This window comes from Glycine soja, chromosome 17 (assembly GCF_004193775.1).
Source record: "Glycine soja cultivar W05 chromosome 17, ASM419377v2, whole genome shotgun sequence".
NCBI classification, from domain to species: domain Eukaryota; kingdom Viridiplantae; phylum Streptophyta; class Magnoliopsida; order Fabales; family Fabaceae; genus Glycine; species Glycine soja.
This window is the reverse complement of record NC_041018.1, coordinates 12,909,421-12,930,147: the sequence shown is the minus strand read 5'-3', so window position 1 is coordinate 12,930,147 and position 20,727 is coordinate 12,909,421. Positions and strand designations below refer to the sequence as shown.

General features: G+C 33.8%; 1 protein-coding gene and 1 pseudogene across 2 annotated transcripts; one reads left to right on the top strand and one right to left on the bottom strand.

The window, feature by feature from the left end:
• Positions 1 to 14,492: 14,492 nt before the first annotated feature.
• On the bottom strand, positions 14,493 to 16,118 carry LOC114391453 (annotated as a pseudogene).
• A 1,936-nt stretch (positions 16,119 to 18,054) lies between these two features.
• Positions 18,055 to 20,491, top strand: LOC114393640 (pentatricopeptide repeat-containing protein At5g46580, chloroplastic-like). Of its 2 annotated transcripts, XM_028355011.1 has the most exons (2): positions 18,055 to 18,867; positions 19,045 to 20,491. In XM_028355011.1, exons 1-2 carry the CDS (start codon positions 18,091 to 18,093, stop codon positions 20,233 to 20,235), a joined length of 1,968 nt encoding a protein of 655 aa, XP_028210812.1. In that variant the 5' UTR covers positions 18,055 to 18,090; the 3' UTR covers positions 20,236 to 20,491. The 2 variants fall into 2 exon arrangements, with proteins under 2 accessions (XP_028210812.1, XP_028210811.1); XM_028355010.1 differs by having other exon boundaries at positions 18,055 to 20,491.
• The last annotated feature ends 236 nt before the right edge of the window (positions 20,492 to 20,727 follow it).

Sequence of the window (20,727 nt, the reverse complement as noted above, 5' to 3'; positions counted from 1 at the left end):
ATCAGATAAGGCACTCGGTTTAGCTAGAGTATCTGCACAATGATTTTAATTCTGAAATTTATGCTGCAAGGAACACGTCCAATCCGTAACCATGTATAGATGTATGTGGGTGTAACCTCATACATTACGATAAAGATGGTGTGCTGCAAATCGTGTTGAACTAATTCAGTCGTGGTGAAGGAATCAGAGTACGTAGCAAACAACTTTTCTAAATCAAACTTAGATTCCCAGCAATGATCAATATTAAATGCAATAAAAATTGAACATTTATTTTATCTTATATTTGACTCTTATAAAGTGATTAAATATGTAATTAAAAAAATAAAAAAGATGTACCATTTCTATTTGGACTAAAATACCTTGTAAATTTAACATGCTTTAATCAACAAAAGTATATCTTATTCTAAAGAGTGGATCACCACCTCAAGTGAGAGGAATCATTTAGAAGAAAAAATTATAAAATTTATCAAAAAAAAAACTTGTAAAATTTGATTGATGAAAATCATAGACTCTTCCAGCGCAGACAAGTTGTCTCAATGAGATTAATTTTTTATTAAAAGGTGTAGTGGAATTAAGTTACAATTAAGCGATAAGGTTAGCTTAAACGTTGCAATAGGAGCTAACTTTGTGAACACAAAGCACGAGATTTTGATTACATGATTTCTTGATGGATCCAATGCAACTTTGTGATTATGTGAGCATTATGGAAAGACATCTAGGTCAAACAAGAAACATGAACAAATCACTTAATTTTAAGCAGCTAGCTATATAATGCAACCCCGTCTTACTTAGCGGCTGTCATCTGAACAAGAATATTAACCCTTGGACCGAGTCCAAACGAACTCACATCGTGCTTCACGATCGTATCAAAAGGTTCAACAATTATTATTTCATGATTTTAACCTCCAATTTGATCGTTGACACAGTTTTTGGACATTTGTTTTATTTGATCGTGAAAAATTAATAACATTAAATAAATTATTTAATTATTTTCTAGTTATGGGCATGACATCAATTCTATGCCGCCATGCACACCGTCCCAAGTTTGGGATATTACAAGTCATTCCTCTCCAAAGAGCAAGTAGACCAAATCATAATATGAAATATTTTATGTATTTAAAAGCTTGGTTTGACGTTTGTAGCATTGTTGAAAATGGTACCAAAGTGGAGGATCTCCTTCCCATGCTGATAAGTGAAAACTGAAAACACGCGAACACTTGGAAGTACTATTTTCCATGCCAAAATATCGTGTTGCACTTGCCCATCCCATTATCATGCTCTTCTCCTGAATTTAAAGTGTAAAAAAAAAAGTTGGGTTTACCTTTTTATATAAGATGAAAGAAATTCAATTATTTGAGTGATCAGTTTTTAAGGACTAATAATAGCAACCTTACGAAACGTTATTTTCTGATGGAGAATCGTATGAAAGGATTATATTTTTGGTGCTTGTCGTCCTTTAGGCAAAATTATAAGATTCCAATTGAACGTATTTACATTAGAGAACAATTGAGAGAGAGAACAGAACACCCCAAAGCAGAGACTCATGCACTCCTTCTAACCCTTCCTAACCCTAAACTGAAGTGTCAAACCCTACCTCGATAACTGAAGTGTCAAATCCAACCCCGATCTCCATTTATACAAACTCTCACATGTGTCTCTTTTTTATACTCAAGTATGTAGTGTGCAATTGCCTCGTTTGGCACTCTGACATGTAGCCGCATGTCAACGATTTTAGAGGCTATGTCAGCTAATAATATACGCTTTGCCTAACGGTTATTTGTTGAAATTTTAAAAGATCCTTATAAAATACTAATATAACCATCAGAAACACGTTACATTAGATTATCAAGAAAAGTTTAGAAATACTTGAATCCATAATGATTGATCAAACAAACGTAGCGGAATCTGAATCCGTAGGTGATTTCTAATCTATGTATTCTTCTTAGGATCTGTTACAGAATGTTGTAGAGACAACGGATAACCGGCTAACAGCGTAACCAGTGGCTTCATGGTTCTTCCTCAGCCGAAACCTCTTTATTCTTCAATAAGACCTTCGTAACTCTTCATATGGGAAAAAGAGAAATCATGTGTGACGGGTTGGTATATTGGGGACCATAGCCTTCTTATAGCGTGTTAACCTAATAGGATTCTCATTATCCCCTAATGGGTCAACATTGTCATCTGCTCATTTAAATTCATATCATCTGATTTAGTTGTCTGACAGGCTCACTTAATTTGATCACATAAAATAAAACTCACTAATGATAAATAGCTAATATAATTGTCTTATAATATTAGCCCACATTAATTATTGGAATAGAAAATTTCAACAATCTCTCACTTGGGTTACATATTGTAATGATTATGTCAAAATCCTTAAGCATGCATCCGTACACTATTTATCTCTAGACTTTCACCTTAACAACCTGGTTCATCTCATGTATCAATAATGAAATCATTGCGGCTTTTGTCACTACAACAAATGTAACTAGACCCCAATGACCACCACATCAATACACTCAATGATATAGGTCAATATGGATAAGTAACATGGAACTTAGAAGTAATATGATCTCACTCATGCCTATTTTCAATTGGTCCAAACTTTATTTTTTATAGAGATAAATCCAAACACAACATACATATTGCAGACAAAAAAAACTTATAATGAAATGATAAACTTCAACTTTATTTCTACAGAAAATCCAAACAACAAAATGTTTATAAATCATAAGATATAGAACATAAGCAAGACTCTCACTAAACTAAAGTACTATTAAGAATTACACCCATATGAGCAGTGTGCTCATGAAAAAAATTTAAGTGTCAAACCTTTAGTAAGTGAATCAACTAGCACGGAATGAGTCCTTATATGTTCTATATACATCTGTATTTTCTGAATTCTTTATTACTTTATGTCAACAAACTTTTACTTAGTTGAATCCTTAATAAGACAACTAAGATATTGTCCCAATAAACACCCGATGGCTTCTTAATGTTGGCAACAATAATAGACAAGCTAGTTACAATAATTTAACATTCATAAATTCTAGTATGATGTCTTATAGCAAAAAAATATTAACTCCACCAATATGGTTAAATGTGGATCCTTATGTGGAGTGATTTCTATTAAGATATTCCGTAAAAATCGAAGTCAGAATACCTAATAATCTCTGAACTTATAGACTTTCAATATGAAAATATGTAGTTTCGTGTTCTCTTCAATTAGCACATTATGCGCTTTATTACTTTCTAGTGTTGCATACCAAGATTACTTATATATCATCTTAAGACTCTCACTAAAAATTATTTTAGGATAATAAAAAAATAAACTTAAGAATACATGATAAATTGCAATATAATTTTGCAACAATAAACCATATGATGATAGTAGGATGCCATCTACATATAATAAATTTACTTCCACTGAACTTTTAGCATACACAATCATCAACCAAATTTACCTCAACACCATAAGAGATAATCTTGATGAATTTTGTAATACCATAGACGAGAGACTTGTTTAAAAACATAATTTCTTTAGTTTGCATATCATATACTTTAGATCATCTTAAACAAGATTTTTTGGTTGCACTATATAATTTTTTTCATCAATGTTTCCATTTAGACACATAATCTTTACATCCATCTATGCAAAACAATCATCAAAATGATTTACAATGTCATTATAGTCCTAAGAGAGTCTTTCTAATAAATAAAAAAGAAATTCTTTTTGTGATCAATGTTTTCCTTCTTGTAAAACTTTTGGCGACAAAACAAACTTTATATATCTCAATATTACCCATTGAATCCCTTTCGACTATAGATATTTATCTCCAACTTATGGGTTTCACACTTTTAGGCAATTTGACGATATTCCAAATGTCATGTTCAACCATTGGTTTTATTACATCATTTATGACATCAATCCATTTGAGAGTTAGAGCACAACATGACTTGACTAAAGTCAATTAGACCTTCTCAGTCAATCTAATGTCATATTCATGTTCTTAAAGAAATATAACAATCATATCAAATTAAATTTTTCCTTTCTCTAGATGATCTTCTTAAAGACACTTCTTGAGACTATTGAGTTTGAACTTTAGGTGGTGCTTAAGAGGAAATCCCAATGTTGTCTTGTCTTTTAATAATCTTAGGAGTAACATCATTATTTAATTACCATATTTGGTTCTTGAACAATGGTAAGTACAAATACTTATTTATTGTTAATAACAGGTTATTCTTTAAAGACAACACTCATTATGTTTCTTTTCCCTCCAAACTCAATTTCCTCAAGGAGTCTTTCACGTTTCAAATGTGATCTTAAAGTGGGATTGTAAAACTTATACATGCGAGAGCTTTAAATGTAACAAAAAAATTGTAACTAATCATCTTTAAGTCTAGCTTACCTTTATGCAGCTTATAAGACATTGCTTCGGTTGGACATCCTCAAATGTGCATATGCATAATGTTGGGATTTCCCTGGCTCACACCTATAGGGGTTATTAGTGACTACTTTAATTGGTACCCTAAAAAGATATAAATTGCATTCTTTAACGTCTTTCACCAAAACAACTTTGGTAGAGAAGAATCAAACTTCTTACCATATCTGCACAAGTCTAGTTTCATCATTTTGCAACTTTATTCATGTTAAGTTTGTCTAACATTATATGTTGTAAAACAATTTCACAATTATTGAAGAAAACGCATGGGGAACTCCAAATGTTGCACCTTATGTCATATCTATCATAGTATTCCCCACGATCAGATTTGACAACCTTAATTTTATTTTCTAGTTGTTCAACTTCAGCTTTGAAAGACTAAATGTGTAGAGGTCAAAACTTCTCATAATTTAAATAAAGAGAAATTATCTATGAACACGAGAAAATACATTTTCTCATTCCATGAATCCAGAAGGAATAAACACTAATATATGTATGTATTAATTCTAAGACATCCTTAGTTCTTTCAACATCTTAATTCCATTTTGTTTGTTTATTTTCCCTTTATATACTCAATGTAGACTATAAGGTCCAACCAATATAAAGGATCCAGAATTTCCTATAATACAAGCATCCAAATTCTCTATTAAGAGATATGACTTAAGTGCTTATTATAAAGTGACAAAATTCTCATTTAATTTTAAGTTTTGTACCACCCAAAATTGTTTGCAATAGGAACACTCGAATATCCATAAAAGAACTCATAACTTGAACCATTTGAATCATGAGAGACTAACTTTATTATTTCTAATTGAACAAGAATAACTGAATTTGTCCAAATTAGAAATAAAATTTGGTTTAATAAACAACTCAATATATATCTCAACCAAATTGAAATGAAATTGAGTCTTTTAAAACAACATAAAAGTTCCTATAGGTTCAACTACAACTTTATGTCATCACCCACATAGATGAATCTTTCATTATCACTTGGTGGATGACTCTATAGGTCGTATCATATAGACATGAATATGTGAGTAGTAGAACCAAAATCTCCCCGCTAACGATCTTCGGTACAAAACTAAATTAACTTTAAAACAAACAAAAATTAGAAGTTTACCATTCTTTTCAATCAATTTAACCAAAACTACAAGATAATTTAATATAATAAATAGAAGGTCTTAAAATTATACAATTTTCACATATGAGTAAGTTATATAAAAATATATATAACAGAACGTGCAAATATTTTACATAACATACTCATCACAAGATACCTAATACAACATTAATTCTTAGTAGTTTTGGACATAGAAATTAATTTGTAATTGATACTCTCAACGCAATGATCAAATATTGATAATAAATTATGTCAAATAATAGTCTTTATTTGGACCGACTATTATTCACATGAAAACACCTTTGTAATTGTCACACATTTATCATCACAAGTATAATATTATTTGACCAAATTGTGTCTTTCTTTGGACCGAACACAATTTAGATAAATAATTTCATACAAAAATCTATGTAATTTTAATCAAATCAATTTTCACATTAGAGATTACTTTGACAATACATCGTGTCAATCAATTTAATTAAAAAAATTTACTAGATATGCAAATAAATAGGAAGGATCTGTTACTGCTAAATTAACTTCAGAACAAACAAGAGTAAGAGATTTACCTTTCTTTACACGCTATGCAGCGTATCTTGGACACTCTTTCTTCATGTGTCTAGTATTCTTGTAGAAGTAGCATATACATTCTTCATTTTTCTTTTGTTTCTTTTGTTGAGAGTGTTGGAATTACACACATTGTATAGGGAGTTGTTCCAACAAAGAATAGTTATTAATGTACCTAGATAGTCACATATTCATGTATCTAGGAATTTACATGCATGTACATAGGTACTAGAACTTCATTAATATTCTTGTAAATTACACATTGTATTTACTCCCTAAGTCTATATAAATATAGATCAGTTGAGTGGGTTAAGCACTTAAGCATTTCACAACCTCTAGTCTCTTCAATATGGTATCTAGAGCCACTTTGTTTGTTCTTTAAAGGTTTCTGCATTTGGTCAGCAAAACCTAAAGTCTCGTCTTTGTCCCTTTGTCCAAACAACAACCTCAATACCCAAAAGTCCCTTCCACCGACTTGCCCACTATCCAAGGCCGTCTTGGTCACCTTCACCAAAAATTGATGGCATCTCCTCTTCCTTCTTAGGTGATCAGTACTTCAATTAGACAACTCTTTGACAAGTGCTGAAATGGCTTCAGACTCTCAAAAAATTGATGGTCCTACCTTCTCTATCTTTGGAACACCAACAATCACTTCAGAAAAATTGAATGGAAAAAATTATTTAGCATGGTCAACCTCTATTAAACTTTGGTTTCTTGGCCAAAGTTATCATGAACATCTAGAGTAATCCTCAGAAAATATTTCAGAAGACAACGCGAATAGTGGAAGAAACTTGATTATCAGCTTTGTGCTCTCTTGTGGCAGTTTGTTGAGCCAACTATATTGACAAATTTCAGAGCCTTCAAAACTTGTTATTCTTCAAGAAAAGGCACAAAGTGTTTTTGCTAATGACATTCAACAATTGTATGATGTTGATCAGAAATTGGCCACTCTTAAACAAACTGATCATGACATGGTTGCCTATGTTTCGAAAGCCCAATCTACAGTTGAAGAGTTAAAATTATCATTGAATGTCGATAAACTTGAAGACATAAAGACGAAACTTTATAATCTATATATGGTGCTGGTACTACGTGGGATGCATCTAGATTTTGATCATATTTGTGACCAAGTCTTAACTGGCCAAGAAGTTGTTTCTCTAGAGAATTTAATTATCCGACTCCTTCGAGTCCCCTCACCAAAAATAAGAGGAAATTCAGTTGACAGTATTGAAACTTCTGCCATGGTATCTAATCGAGGTGGACGAAGTGGTTGTGGAAACCGAGGAGGACGAACTAGAAGAGGAGGTCGCCCTCAATGTTCTTACTATAAGAGAGTGGGTCACACACAAGACACTTGTTATTCTATTCATGGATTCCCCAGAAAATCGGTGAATATTTCAAAGTCTGAAACATCTGAGATAAAGTTTTCGAAGACTAACTATCAAGAGTATCTTCAACTAAAAGCTGCCAAGGAATCTCAAACATCATCTTCTATAAGTGGTCATAACTCCATTGCCTGCATTTCCCAATTTGGTAATAATCAAAGTCCATGGATAATCTGGTCATTACTTTAGCCGATGGTTCTAGAGTTGCAGCAACAAGAATCGGCCATGTATCACCCACTTCTTTTTTGTCTTTAAACTCTGTTTTGCTCATACCTGGTTGTCCTTTTAATATAATATCTCTTAGTCAGCTTACTCATTCTCGTAATTGTCCAGTAATATTTGATGCTAACTCCTTTGTTATACAGGAATGTGGTACGGGTCGGACGATTGGCGTAGGACATGAATCTCATGGTCTTTACTACCTCAAGCCTAATCTTTCTTGGGTTTGTAGTGTTACCACATCACCAAAGCTCCTTCATGAACATTTGGTACACCCACATTTATCTAAATTAAAATTAATGGTTCCGAGTCTTGAAAAAATAAAGGACCTATTTTGTGAGTCATGTCAACTAGGAAAGCATGTCCGTTCTTCTTTTAGGCATGCTGAAAGTCATGTTGATTCCTCTTTTTCGGTTATTCATTCTGATATATGGGGTCCTAGTCGTGTTCCGTCTATGGGTTATAGATATTTCATTAGTTTCATTGATGAATTTTCTCGAGCCAATCCTAGGAAACTCCTTACTTTTGTCACTGACTTAGGTTGCCTCCATCCTAACACTGCATCAACCTTACTAGAATCAACTGCCATACCCCTACTAGAGATGGTATGTCCTAAAAACTTCACCTCATCAAACAAAAATTCATATTTTTCTGGCTTGGCATACAAGTGCTCATCCTCAAAATCTACAACATTACCCTCAAATGCTGCTCATGGTCTTCCGATGTTTTAGAGTATATCAAGATATCATTTATGAACACCACCACAAAATTGTCCAAGAATGGTCTAAAGATCTTATTCATGTAGTCCATAAACATGACTAGAGCATTAGTCACACCAAAAGGCATTACTACATACTCGTAGTGCCCATACTTTTTCCTAAAGGCAGTCTTAGGAATGTCTTCACTCTTGACTTTAATCTGGTGATATCCTAACCTTAATTCTATCTTAGAGAACACTGACGCTCTTGGAATTTGCACACTACAGGTATAGCTAGCACGTCATTTTCAACCTCTACTTTAACATAGAATAAAAGCATGTATCCTTGCGCCCCCTTAACTAAAGACTTAAGGCAGGTAATAACAAAAACAATGGAATTGGACATAAAAGAATCAATTGGCATTAGTTGTTTAACAATGCAAATAGTTTTATCTAAACAATTTATGACTACAGGATTTGAAGACAACTAATTCATGCCAAGTATGACATCCAAACCAGACAAAGGCAACCATACAAGATTAACAAGATAAGTCACACTATGATACACTAAAGAACAATTAAATCAAGCAATAGAAGTAACAAGTTTCTCTTTTGTAGGAGTAGCAACACTCAAATCAAAAGGCAATTTAGAAACAAGCAAGGCTAAATCTTTCACACAATCAAGAGATATGAACAAATGAATCGCTCTTGAATCAAACAATATAATTATGTTTCTTTCTTTAATAAAGCATAGTCCTTAAATCAAACCATCTAACTCCTTCACCTTTCCCCTTGGAGTGCAAAGACTCTCCCCTGGTTCTGTGTCCTTGGTTGGGATTGCCCTTCACCCCTACAACTTCTAGCATAATATCTCACATTTCTAGCAAGTGATTTGTGCTACAAGGCACAGACAATCTCCATGAATCAAGCCACACCATTGACATTCAACACCTTTATTAGTCCTAACTCCTTGCACATGTTTTCCTTTATTGATGGTGGGCATTGGTCACAAGTGCTTCTGAAACTTGTCATCCTTGCTATGGAATTTCTTCCCATCAAAGCTAGGCTTCTCCTTAGATCTTTGAGCCCTCATTGCTTGTATTTTCTACTCTGATATGTAACACTTGTTTACTAAGGTAGGATAATCTTTAAGCTCTTAAATGCTGATAGAACTCTGTAACTCTAGTTTCAAGCTCTCTTAAAACTTTATGGTCTTCCAATCATCTTGAGAATTATTGATAATTGTTGTGTATAGGCATATTTTGGGATTAAATCATATAGAAATTGTTAATTTTCCTGTCTTAATTCTTCCTTTTTATGTGAATAATTGGAATTTTAACATCATTTAAGTTTTTGTGCAGAAAGTGTTCAAGTTTGTGAATTTATAGTACTTGGTGAATAATTGCCACAGAAAAACAAAGTAAAGCCCGAGAAGGCAAATTGAAGATCTGAAGATGCTCGTTCAACGTGATGCAGTCGCTCAACAGGCAGAACACGCTTAGCGCAAAGACTCACATGGAGAAATTTGATCGTGAAGGTGCGCTCAGTGCAAGTCACGCACTGAGCGCGAGGATATCGCCATACTAGCTAAGCGTGACAATCGCACTTAGCGTGAAGGTTGCGTGAAATCCAAGTTGAACTACACCTATAAAAAAAAAGGAAGTCAAGAAGGAGAAAAGACACAAAACTACACACAGAATATTCAACAGAATACAATTCCTGACATAAGGCAAAGGCCAGAAGTAGGAGAATTAACCATTAGGAGCTATTCCTTCCCTCCATTCCCTTTCTCATCTATTTCCTTCACTACTCATTACTCTCTTGCAATTGTAAAGTCTCTCATGACAATGAGAGGTTAAAACCCCTCTTGTTGGGAGCTTAGCAACCAACTACTTTTGATGTAACTATTCTTCTTATCTATTTAATTTTATTTCAATTTCATTGTCTCTCTTTTGTGCTTAATTTTATTGATTGTGGCTTGATCACCCATATTCATGGTAAGTTTTAAGGGTAGCGTTGGGAAATGTTTATCTCTAAGATAACTGGAAAAGGGCATCTAAATAATTCATATCTAAGGATAAAATGATTTTATTTAGCCTGTTATACATCTCTTTTATTAATGTAATTTAATTGTTTTACCTCTTAAAGGGATTTGAGAGAGAAAATAGATAAATTAAGCTATTTCACATGAGGAATCATGGTTAGAGTATATGAGTAGATGCAAGTGATAATTGGAATAATATTAAATAGAGAAAAATCCTTAACATTACATCAAAAGTAGTTATGGTAGGCTAGGCCCTTAACATCTTCACATTCTGAATCAACTTCCGCTTCACTACTCCTAGTGTTTTTTTTTCTTCTATTGTTTGTTTTAATTAATTAATTTAAATTTGTGCCAATTTATTTTACTTTTCTTTTCACAACTATTTAAACCAATTTATTAATTACTTGAGGATTGGATATACACCTACCTAAGTACAAACAAAGTCCCTGTGGACTTGACACTCAGACTTCCGTTTTACTTTACTATTTGTACAAATTTGTGCATTTGTCAATCAGTTAACAATTATCCTTCAAATAATGAGAAAACCTCGCTAGGCTCTCAAACCTAGCCCTGTACTCGACAATAGTCATCGCTCCCTGTCGAAGTTGGAGGAACTTGACCTTATTTTAGATATGAACACTGTGAGGAAAGTACTTATCCAGGAAAACTTCCTTGAACTCCTCCCAAGTGATAGGAGCTCCTTGAGTTGCCAAACTCCCTCGAGTGCTGTTCCACCAATGTTCTGCATCAGACTCCAGCATGTAGGTGGCAAAGTCCACCTTCTACGCATCATCACATCTCATGACTCTAAAAAAATTTTCTAGCTTTTGGAGCCATTCTTCTACTTCCACAGGATATGAGCTACCCCAAAAAAATGGCGGATCATTGCTATAAAATTCAGATAACCCTGCATATTGAGGGTTTAGAGGTGCAATTGAGTTGGTGACGACTCCACTTCCATTCCCATTCATTTGACGATAGCCTCCGTTTGCGCTTGCATAACTTTGGTCATCTAAGCCAAGGTCGTTGCAAGTGCATCATTCGCGTTTTCCCTTCGCCTATTAGGTGCCATAAATTTGCATAACGCCAATCAAACAGTGGGTTGATCAAGTCCAATATCTAAAAGAATAGCATGTCATTTATAAGTCTAATAAGATATTCTATGTGCCCATATTTGATCTTTTGAAAACAACCCATTACCACAGTTCGATTTAGGAGCAAATTTCTCTAATACAAAAATGTAACACCCTTCATTACAATAAAACCTATAATAAAATATACCAAAAGAATATGAAATCCAAAAATTATAATAGTATGCAAATACCTCATGTACAATAAAATAAGTCAAATAAACAAATCTTTACAAAAAGAAAACATTATCCTCAAAACATGGACATCTAAACTAACTGGACGCTAAAAATATAACAAAAGTAGCCATAAACTATGTCTTCAAGCCTCCTCAAACTGAGTAACTTCTTCCTTGTGTTTTGAAAACAACACTTATAATGAGATGATAATCTCATTGAATAAAACAACTAAAAGGAGTTCGTAAATAGTATTGTTCTTAGCGACGCGGTAATCCGAAAAATCAGTCATGATATTCGCAATGAATTTAAAACAATTATAATTCATGACATTCTGAGTAAATAATAAGAAAATACCATTCAAAGTAACTATCAAGTAAATTCTATAACTTCATATAATACATACAAATCCTCAAAGACATCACAACATTGTTACCTCATAATTTCCAATTAACAATACAAATATATCAACATCCATGCATACACATAAGTACATTATAGCATATATAATGTATAAATGCTAAGGCATCGTACACAGAGAGAGAGAGAGAGACAAAGACACTTAAATAATTTCATAAAAAATAACATGAAACATAAATTCTTGCAATCACCAACAAGGATCAATTTATGCAAATATAAATGTATCAATTTATCAATTTATAACTAATAATATTCAAAAAGACGCGTTCCCAAGAATTTATACCATGACAGTTTAAAAAAGATTATTTTACTCACCCCTTGAAGCAAAAAATTCATATTCTTCGTTATTCTTCTTCTCCTCTACCAATTGTATTGAAAGAATTTTCTCGCTTTCCTTTTCTTAGTCCTTAAGCAACCCACTAATACCAAGAGAAATCGTTTATATGTGATTCTAAGAGAAGGAACTATCTAGCCTTATATAAGAATTGTACATAATTTAAAATTTATTTAACCAATCTTTCTTTATATATTATTTCTGTTATCTTTAATTATAATTATCTATAATCAATATATTATATTATTATACTAACGTCTTTTCAAAAGAAAAATAAAAATCTAATATATTAAAATAATTTAATCTATCTTTTCCTTTACTAAAAGATATATTTAAATATCTTTATTTAAATAATTATTGAATTATTTTTTGGATGTTATAATACATATCCTTTAAAATCCAAACTATCATAAAAGTCTTGTAAAGAAATCTCATAAATTATAAAATTCCTACATAATCTTTAAAATCCATAAGATTTTTTTATGCTAAAATAGTTTTTAAAAATTCTAATTAACCCAATATACCTCAGATTTTTTTTACTTTCAGACCAAGTGTTTTGGAATACAAATTCTGAAACATGACCCGAAATACCTATTCAAGATTACAAGTGCATTACACAATACCCATCTTGGAACAACATTTGGGAGAAGAGAGTGTTGAGACTCATTAAGGATAATTTTATCCACACAATAAAAATGGGAAGTGCAAGAAGCATGTATTGAAGTGCATCAAGTAAATGCCCCAACATTGTGTATCTCCAAATCCAGCCCAGAAAAACTTATTTCTTCTTCCTATACAATCAGCCCAAAAAAAACTAGTAGTATCAGAATTGGTAGGATTAGGGTACCTCGTTTTTTCGATTTAGATAAGGTTATAAAATAATATCTTCGAATAGGAGTAGCAGTCTAGTGCGAAAACCATTTGTAGGATTTTACAAGGAAGTGTTATGTTGTAGCACGAATGTTATGCTGGCTTTGTTTCTAGATTTTAAATTAGGATTCTGGTTACGGTTTCTCTATTATTCGTTGCTTGTTGGCATTTTGGGCAAAGCGGCATCAAAGATGGATACTTCACGTCATGTATTTCCTTTGTCATTTCATGTATTTACAATGCCCTGAAACAATGTGGGGACAATAATTGGTGCTTCTTTTTAATATTTTGTTTTTTTTTTATAGTAAATCTGAAGTTTTCTTTCTTGAATATTTTAATTTCTGACTCTTATTTCAAAAATTATAACATTGCTTTCCTTGTTTCAACTGATCAATGTAACTAGGCATTGTTGCAATAGAGAATAAAAGATATTTGCTTACAAATTTAATTTAGATCCCCTTTTGGGTGGATTGTAATATAAAGATTGGCTTTGTAATTTGTATAGCATGAGAATGATCCGACTAGGCAAACTTTTGATGATTTGATATGAAATTGAACCAAAAGTATATTCGAAAGTTAATGAACAATGAGCATTGGTTTGTTTGAAATAGACAAGGCTTTCTTTGTTTTGTTTTACTAGTTTTTTTTTCCTAGAACATATAAATCTTGCACTAGAGATAATTATGTTTGAGTCGGATAAAATTATTATGGACAGAAAAACTTTTCATCTAAATATTTAATGTCAACTACATGCTCAATACTCAAACTTAAGACCTATGATTAAGCTGAAACAACCCTACCTCAGTTAATCTATATATTTGGTGATGTTTTGTTTTACTAGTGTAAATACATATAAATGATTTAATTTTATTATATGGAGGGTGAAAGGAGAAGGGGAGAAGGAGATGATACGGGTTCTAATCTCTCTTATTGATATTTCTAACAAAACTATCATTTATCGATAAAAAAATAATCATATTCCTATACCCTACAAAAACAAATATCCTTATATTGTTTCTTTTTTGTTTGTTTGTTTCTGCAACTTGTTATGAGTTATTACATTACGGTAACAAAAAATCCATGATAGCACAACTCAAAGTGCTGCTATCTTAGACTTGGATGAACTATGACTGACTTGTACCCTCACCAAAACATGATTTCCCTTTCTAGAATCCATCTTCTTGCCCCACTCATGTACCCTCAGGTTAGGGGTGAAAATGAGTCAAACCAAGTCAAGTTTTACTATGCTTGAGTTCGGCTTGAGTTGAATACGCAAGGCTTGAACTTGCTCATTACCTGTCATAGACTTTTTTTTAAAGGTTCGGCTTACATAAAAGTCTGGCTTGACCTACGAGTCTATTTAAAAGTCTGCTTAAAGACGTCTTTGACCAATTAATTATTTTAAAACCTAGTGAAATACTAACTAAAAAAAGAAACTTATAAAATTTCGTATAAGTAATGTACAAATCCAAAAATAATTGATAAACAAAATCATATTGAATTCAAGTTGTTAAAACACAAAGTATATCAAAAGAAAATGAAAAAAAATAACATAATATTAAAAAAAAAATATGGATTAGGAATGATTTATACTAATATAGCCAGATAAAAATATTTAAATTGTGTGAAAATGTCTTTACAAAATATTCTTTTCTTTGGAAGTATTAATCTGATTGCATCATCCTTTTAACTTGAGTCTTTTTCTTTTTTAAAAGTTTTCACATGCAAGTGAACTCTCTAAGCACTTTATACCACTTCATCCTGTAATTCATAATGTCATAAAAATAGTATAGATAATAGTTATTATTATTATTTAAACAAGTCGGTTTGTCAAGCTTAACAAGTTTTTTTATAGTTTGGTTTTGACCTTTTTATATAAAAAAAAGTTTTTTAAAAAGCTTGAGCTTGACCTTTATAGTAAACAAGTCAAGCCGAACCTTAAATAGGTCGAGCCAAAGACCTTTGACAAGCGACTCAGCTCATTTCCATCCCTACCTCAGGTACAACTCTGCATCAGCAATTAAGAAGTGAATGGCCTGTTTTGGAGTCAAAACATTAACAATAGCCTTCAGTGTTCTCAACCTTAGCTCATCAGCTTTCAACAAGATCTGCTCCAAACCTTCCATCAATGGCACCAGTGCTGATTCAATAACCTTCTCCTCTATTTCCTTATCCTCACCAACCTCTCCTCTAAGATGAGACAACTCCACAATTGGAGCATCAGCCACAGTCTCTTGGTGACTTTCCATCAAATGTGTGACTTCCCTCTCCTCAAAGATGATCCTTCTTTGCATCTCATCAATGAGAAAGTTGGGATGCTGATATGTCTCCCAAATCATGCGTCCTCCGACCCCGAATCAGTTCGTCGAGCCTCGCCTCGAATTGCAAACTGAACTTAGAATACATCAAGTGAAATGCCATGCTGAGTCTTCATCCACCAATCCAAAGAAAAGCCTTTTCCAATGAGCTTAGCCATGTTGGAGAGAACATGGCCAACACATCTTGCTTTGCACAACTTAGCATTATAGTACTGCTCATAATGCTCAACCACCTTACCATTCAGTGCCTGCAATTTCTCATCTGTAAGATGAGTTGTTGATTCAGCAGCTACGAGTTCCTTCAGGTGTTGGTTTTGCTCAAACATCCAACACTCAAAAAACTCTTGAAAGCTTTCATAGTTATCTTTTTCAGTGGTGTGAGTGCAACGAAACACAGACATATATAGTTGTGAAGCAGAAGAATGCACAAGCACAATTAACGTAACACTCTCCTATTAGAGAGAGTAACGTGTTTTTAAAGGGAGAGACATGCACTTAGAAGTGGGGTATGGAGCCTTTCAGTTTCAGGGGACTATATTCCATTGGATGATGGGATTGACATTAGATTCAGCGTATCTCATTCTAGAAGTGAAAGTGGTCTGAAACAAAGGTACTAGGAATGATAATTATATTAAATGAAATTAAATGCTGCTATATGTAATGTAGTGAAAAGAGACTTGATTAGATTGTGTGCACAGGGACGGATTTAATTTAATGCTGTCTCTACATTGGCCCCCCTAACTTTTTTCCAACTTTAAATAATAATTAATAAATATTATATATATAACATAATATAATATAATATATTTATAATACAATAATTTAGTTTTTGGATAATTATTTCTATTTTTATATCTTTTTGAATTTTTACTTATATTTTTTTTGTACTTTTCAATCTTTTACTTTTATTTTAGAATTAAATTAGTCGGCCTGTGATTCAATCACTTAACTCATCAATCTATGGTAGTTTGAATCAAATTGTGTATTTTTTTTTCTCATCAAAGAGTGAGTTGGTTTGTTTGACTCATTTTTGAGCAATCAAGAGTGAGTCAATGGAATGAATTTGGTTTATTTACTTTGATATCTACCAGAGAATTAGGTTTTGATTCTTACTAAACACATCTTTAGAGAGACATGAGTTTTAAATGTAACTAAATTTCATACTCAAAATTAATCTGATAGTCAACCAACCAAAAAATCAATAACCAGTGAGAATATTTTACAGTCTTACAAAAAAAGTTAAACCTAAACGTACTATGGTGGTTAAAAAATTATATAACAGTTAACCATTTCCACTTACTCACCGTAACGGATGCTCAACTATTAACATTAGACCAAGCATGTATTTTATCTTCAAGAAAAGTTATTTGGTGTCTTTTAAGTCTTACTATATCATATTGAAAGGACAACACACATTCAAGATCCAACCATTAGCGCATTTATAATGTAAAAACATGAAACATAATTTGATTTGTAGATAGTGTTTAGAAAACTTCATTAATTTTATTTCTTCTAATTTAGAAATTATATCTAATATGATAAAATCTGTAAAAAAAACACTATTTAATTTGAAGGAAAAAAAAATCTTGTCCATAGCACAAATGAGCAATATGAAACTGCCAGTGCCAAAATATCCAAACAAAGCCCACACACTGAAAGAAGCAAATCACACCACACTGAACCTTTGCTTCCTGCAACCTATTTTTTGCTTCTGCACCCAATCAATTTTTAATATTCTCATATTACCCCTCATCTTTTATATGTATGTTCTTTCTCCTAAACCTTGTTTCTCTTCTCTCTTGCCCCCATTCTACTTCACACCCCATTACACTATCTAATGTGTAGACCTTCATTCACCCCCTTTCATTGGTTCTTCAAATGCATTGGTGCACATATAAAATAGCACAAATCAACAAAAGCATTTTGAAAATATATTTTGGAATACCTATTCCAGGAAAATATACTTACAGAATAGATATTTCAAAATATATTTCTATAATACCATTCTATTATGGAATACTTATTCTGAAATGAAGCATGCAATCTAGAAATATATTCCAGAACAGTATTCTGAAAGGAGGTGCTAGGGTTGTAGGGTATTTTTGTCCATTCAGGTGTTTTAACCTTCCTATGAGGTGCAGGAATCAAAAACAGAAGTGCAGAAAGGCAAAAACCAGACACATACTGTGTATCTCCAAGTCCGGTCCAAAACAACATTAAGTTTTTGTTTTCCTAATTCGAAAACCAAAAAAAAATATCCCCTACAGAAAAAATTGGAATTTGTAAAATTGGGGGTACCTTATTCTTTTTTCCTATTTAGATAAGGTTATAAAATAATATCTTGGAACTGGTTACTTTCCAAACCTCACTCCAATGGCTACTCCACTGTCTACCGTTGTGGATGTGTATTTCACAGACACCAAAAGAACAAGATTTAGCATCACCACCACCCCTTGCAGGCAAAAAACCAATAGAAAATTCTTCATACACTGTGCTACTTCAAATTCCACTCCAGAAGCTCCTCCAACACCAACTTCAGACAACAACAACAAGAAGAAAAACACTTCCCTATCCGACCAACTCGCACCCCTTGCCAACAAAACCCTATCTTCCGCCACAAGAGACCAATCCTATGCGTTATCTAAGCCAAAATCCACATGGGTCAACCCCACCAAAGCAAAACGCTCTGTGTTATCCTCTGAGAGACAAAAACGTGCCACTTACTCTTATAGTCCGCAATTGAGAGATTTGAAACGCTTTGCTCAGAAACTGAACGAGTCTGGTTCCTCTGAAGACGCATTCTTGGCTTGTTTGGAGGAGATTCCGCGCCCAATTTCAAGAGAAAACGCGTTGCTGATACTCAACACGTTGAAGCCATGGCAAAAGACCAATCTTTTTCTGAACTGGATCAGGACCCAGAACTTGCTTCCCATGGAAACCATATTCTACAATGTCACAATGAAGTCTCTGAGGTTTGGGAAGCAGTTTGGGCTGATAGAAGAGCTTGCACACCAGATGATTGATAATGGGGTTCCACTTGACAACATCACTTACTCCACCATCATTTCCTGTGCCAAGAAGTGCAACCTCTATGACAAAGCAGTGCACTGGTTTGAGAGGATGTACAAGACCAGTTTGATGCCTGATGAGGTAACTTACTCTGCTATTCTAGATGTTTATGCTAGGTTAGGCAAGGTTGAGGAAGTGATTAGTTTGTATGAGAGAGGTAGGGCTACTGGGTGGAAGCCTGACCCTATTACTTTCTCTGTATTGGGGAAGATGTTTGGGGAGGCTGGGGACTATGATGGCATTAGGTATGTGTTTCAGGAAATGGAGTCTGTTGGGGTGCAGCCTAATTTGGTTGTGTACAACACCTTGTTGGAGGCAATGGGAAAGGCCGGGAAGCCGGTGTTCGCCAGGGGGTTGTTTGAGGAAATGATTGAGTTGGGAATTGTGCCAAACGAGAAGACCCTGACGGCGGTTATTAAGATATACGGCAAGGCGAGGTGGTCGCGAGACGCATTGGAGTTGTGGCAACGGATGAAGGAGAACGGCTGGCCAATGGATTTTATCTTGTATAATACTTTGTTGAATATGTGTGCCGATGTTGGACTGGTGGAGGAAGCCGAGACTTTGTTCAGGGACATGAAGCAGTCTGCGCATTGCAAGCCGGACAGTTGGAGTTACACGGCGATGCTCAACATATATGGGAGTCAGGGAGATGTTGATAAGGCGATGAAATTGTTCAACGAGATGTGTAAGTCGGGCGTTGAACTCAACGTGATGGGGTTTACCTGTTTGATTCAGTGCTTGGGAAGGGCTACGGAGTTTGATGATTTGGTGAGAGTTTTTGGCATTTCAGTTGAGAGAGGAATTAAGCCAGATGATAGGCTGTGTGGTTGCTTGCTATCTGTTGTGTCTCTGTCTCAGGGTAGCAACGATGAGGAAAAAGTCCTCGCTTGTTTGCAGCGAGCAAACCCGAAATTGGTTGCCTTTATTCATTTGATTGAAGATGAAAAATCCAGTTTTGAGAGTGTCAAGGAAGAGTTCAAGGGTATCATGAGCAATGCAGCTGTTGAAGTGAGAAGACCCTTCTGTAACTGTTTGATTGACATATGTAGAAACAAAGATCTTCGAGAGAGAGCCCATGAGCTACTCTACTTGGGAACCTTATATGGATTATACCCAGGTTTACACAACAAAACTGACAATGAATGGTGTTTAGACGTTCGGTCATTATCGGTTGGTGCAGCTCTAACTGCGCTGGAAGAGTGGATGTGGACACTCACCAAAATCGTTAAGCGGGAGGAGACACTGCCTGAGCTATTCCTAGCCCAAACTGGTACTGGTGCTCATAAGTTTGCCCAAGGACTCAACATTTCTTTTGCCTCTCATTTGAGGAAACTAGCTGCTCCATTTAAGCAGAGTGAGGAAAAAATTGGCTGTTTTATTGCAAGTAGAGAGGATTTAGTCTCTTGGGTGCAATCAAAGTCTACTGCAGCTGCTACTGCTACATAGATGATGGTAGAAAAGGCTTAAGTGGCATTCACCTTGTACGTTATGGCTAATGATGCTTGCAACTCTATTTATCACTTGAAATGTCAAGATGTGAAGTGTTGAAGCCAGAAATGGGATGTATAATCTTCCCTTATTTCTTAAGAGTGTAAACACATCCTGAAATTTACTATTCTTTTTTTCTCTGTCTCTTCATTTTTGTCTCCCACCTTCAAGTTTGGGGAAAAAAGGCTGATCAATTGTTATGCAAATTGTTTGAGTCCCATCTCCCCTGCTAAATTGCATACCTAATAGGCTAATACTAATAAATGCTAGAAATTGAAACACTGCATATACATCCCGGTGAACAGAAAAACAATGACTAACTCAAACTAAAATAGAAGAAAATTGAATGATATTATAATTAGAATATATAGTTTTGGTAGTAAGGCTTTCATTTTTCCAATTCTCTTAATTACACATTTTTAGTTTTTTTTTCTTCTCTTTTAAATGTGT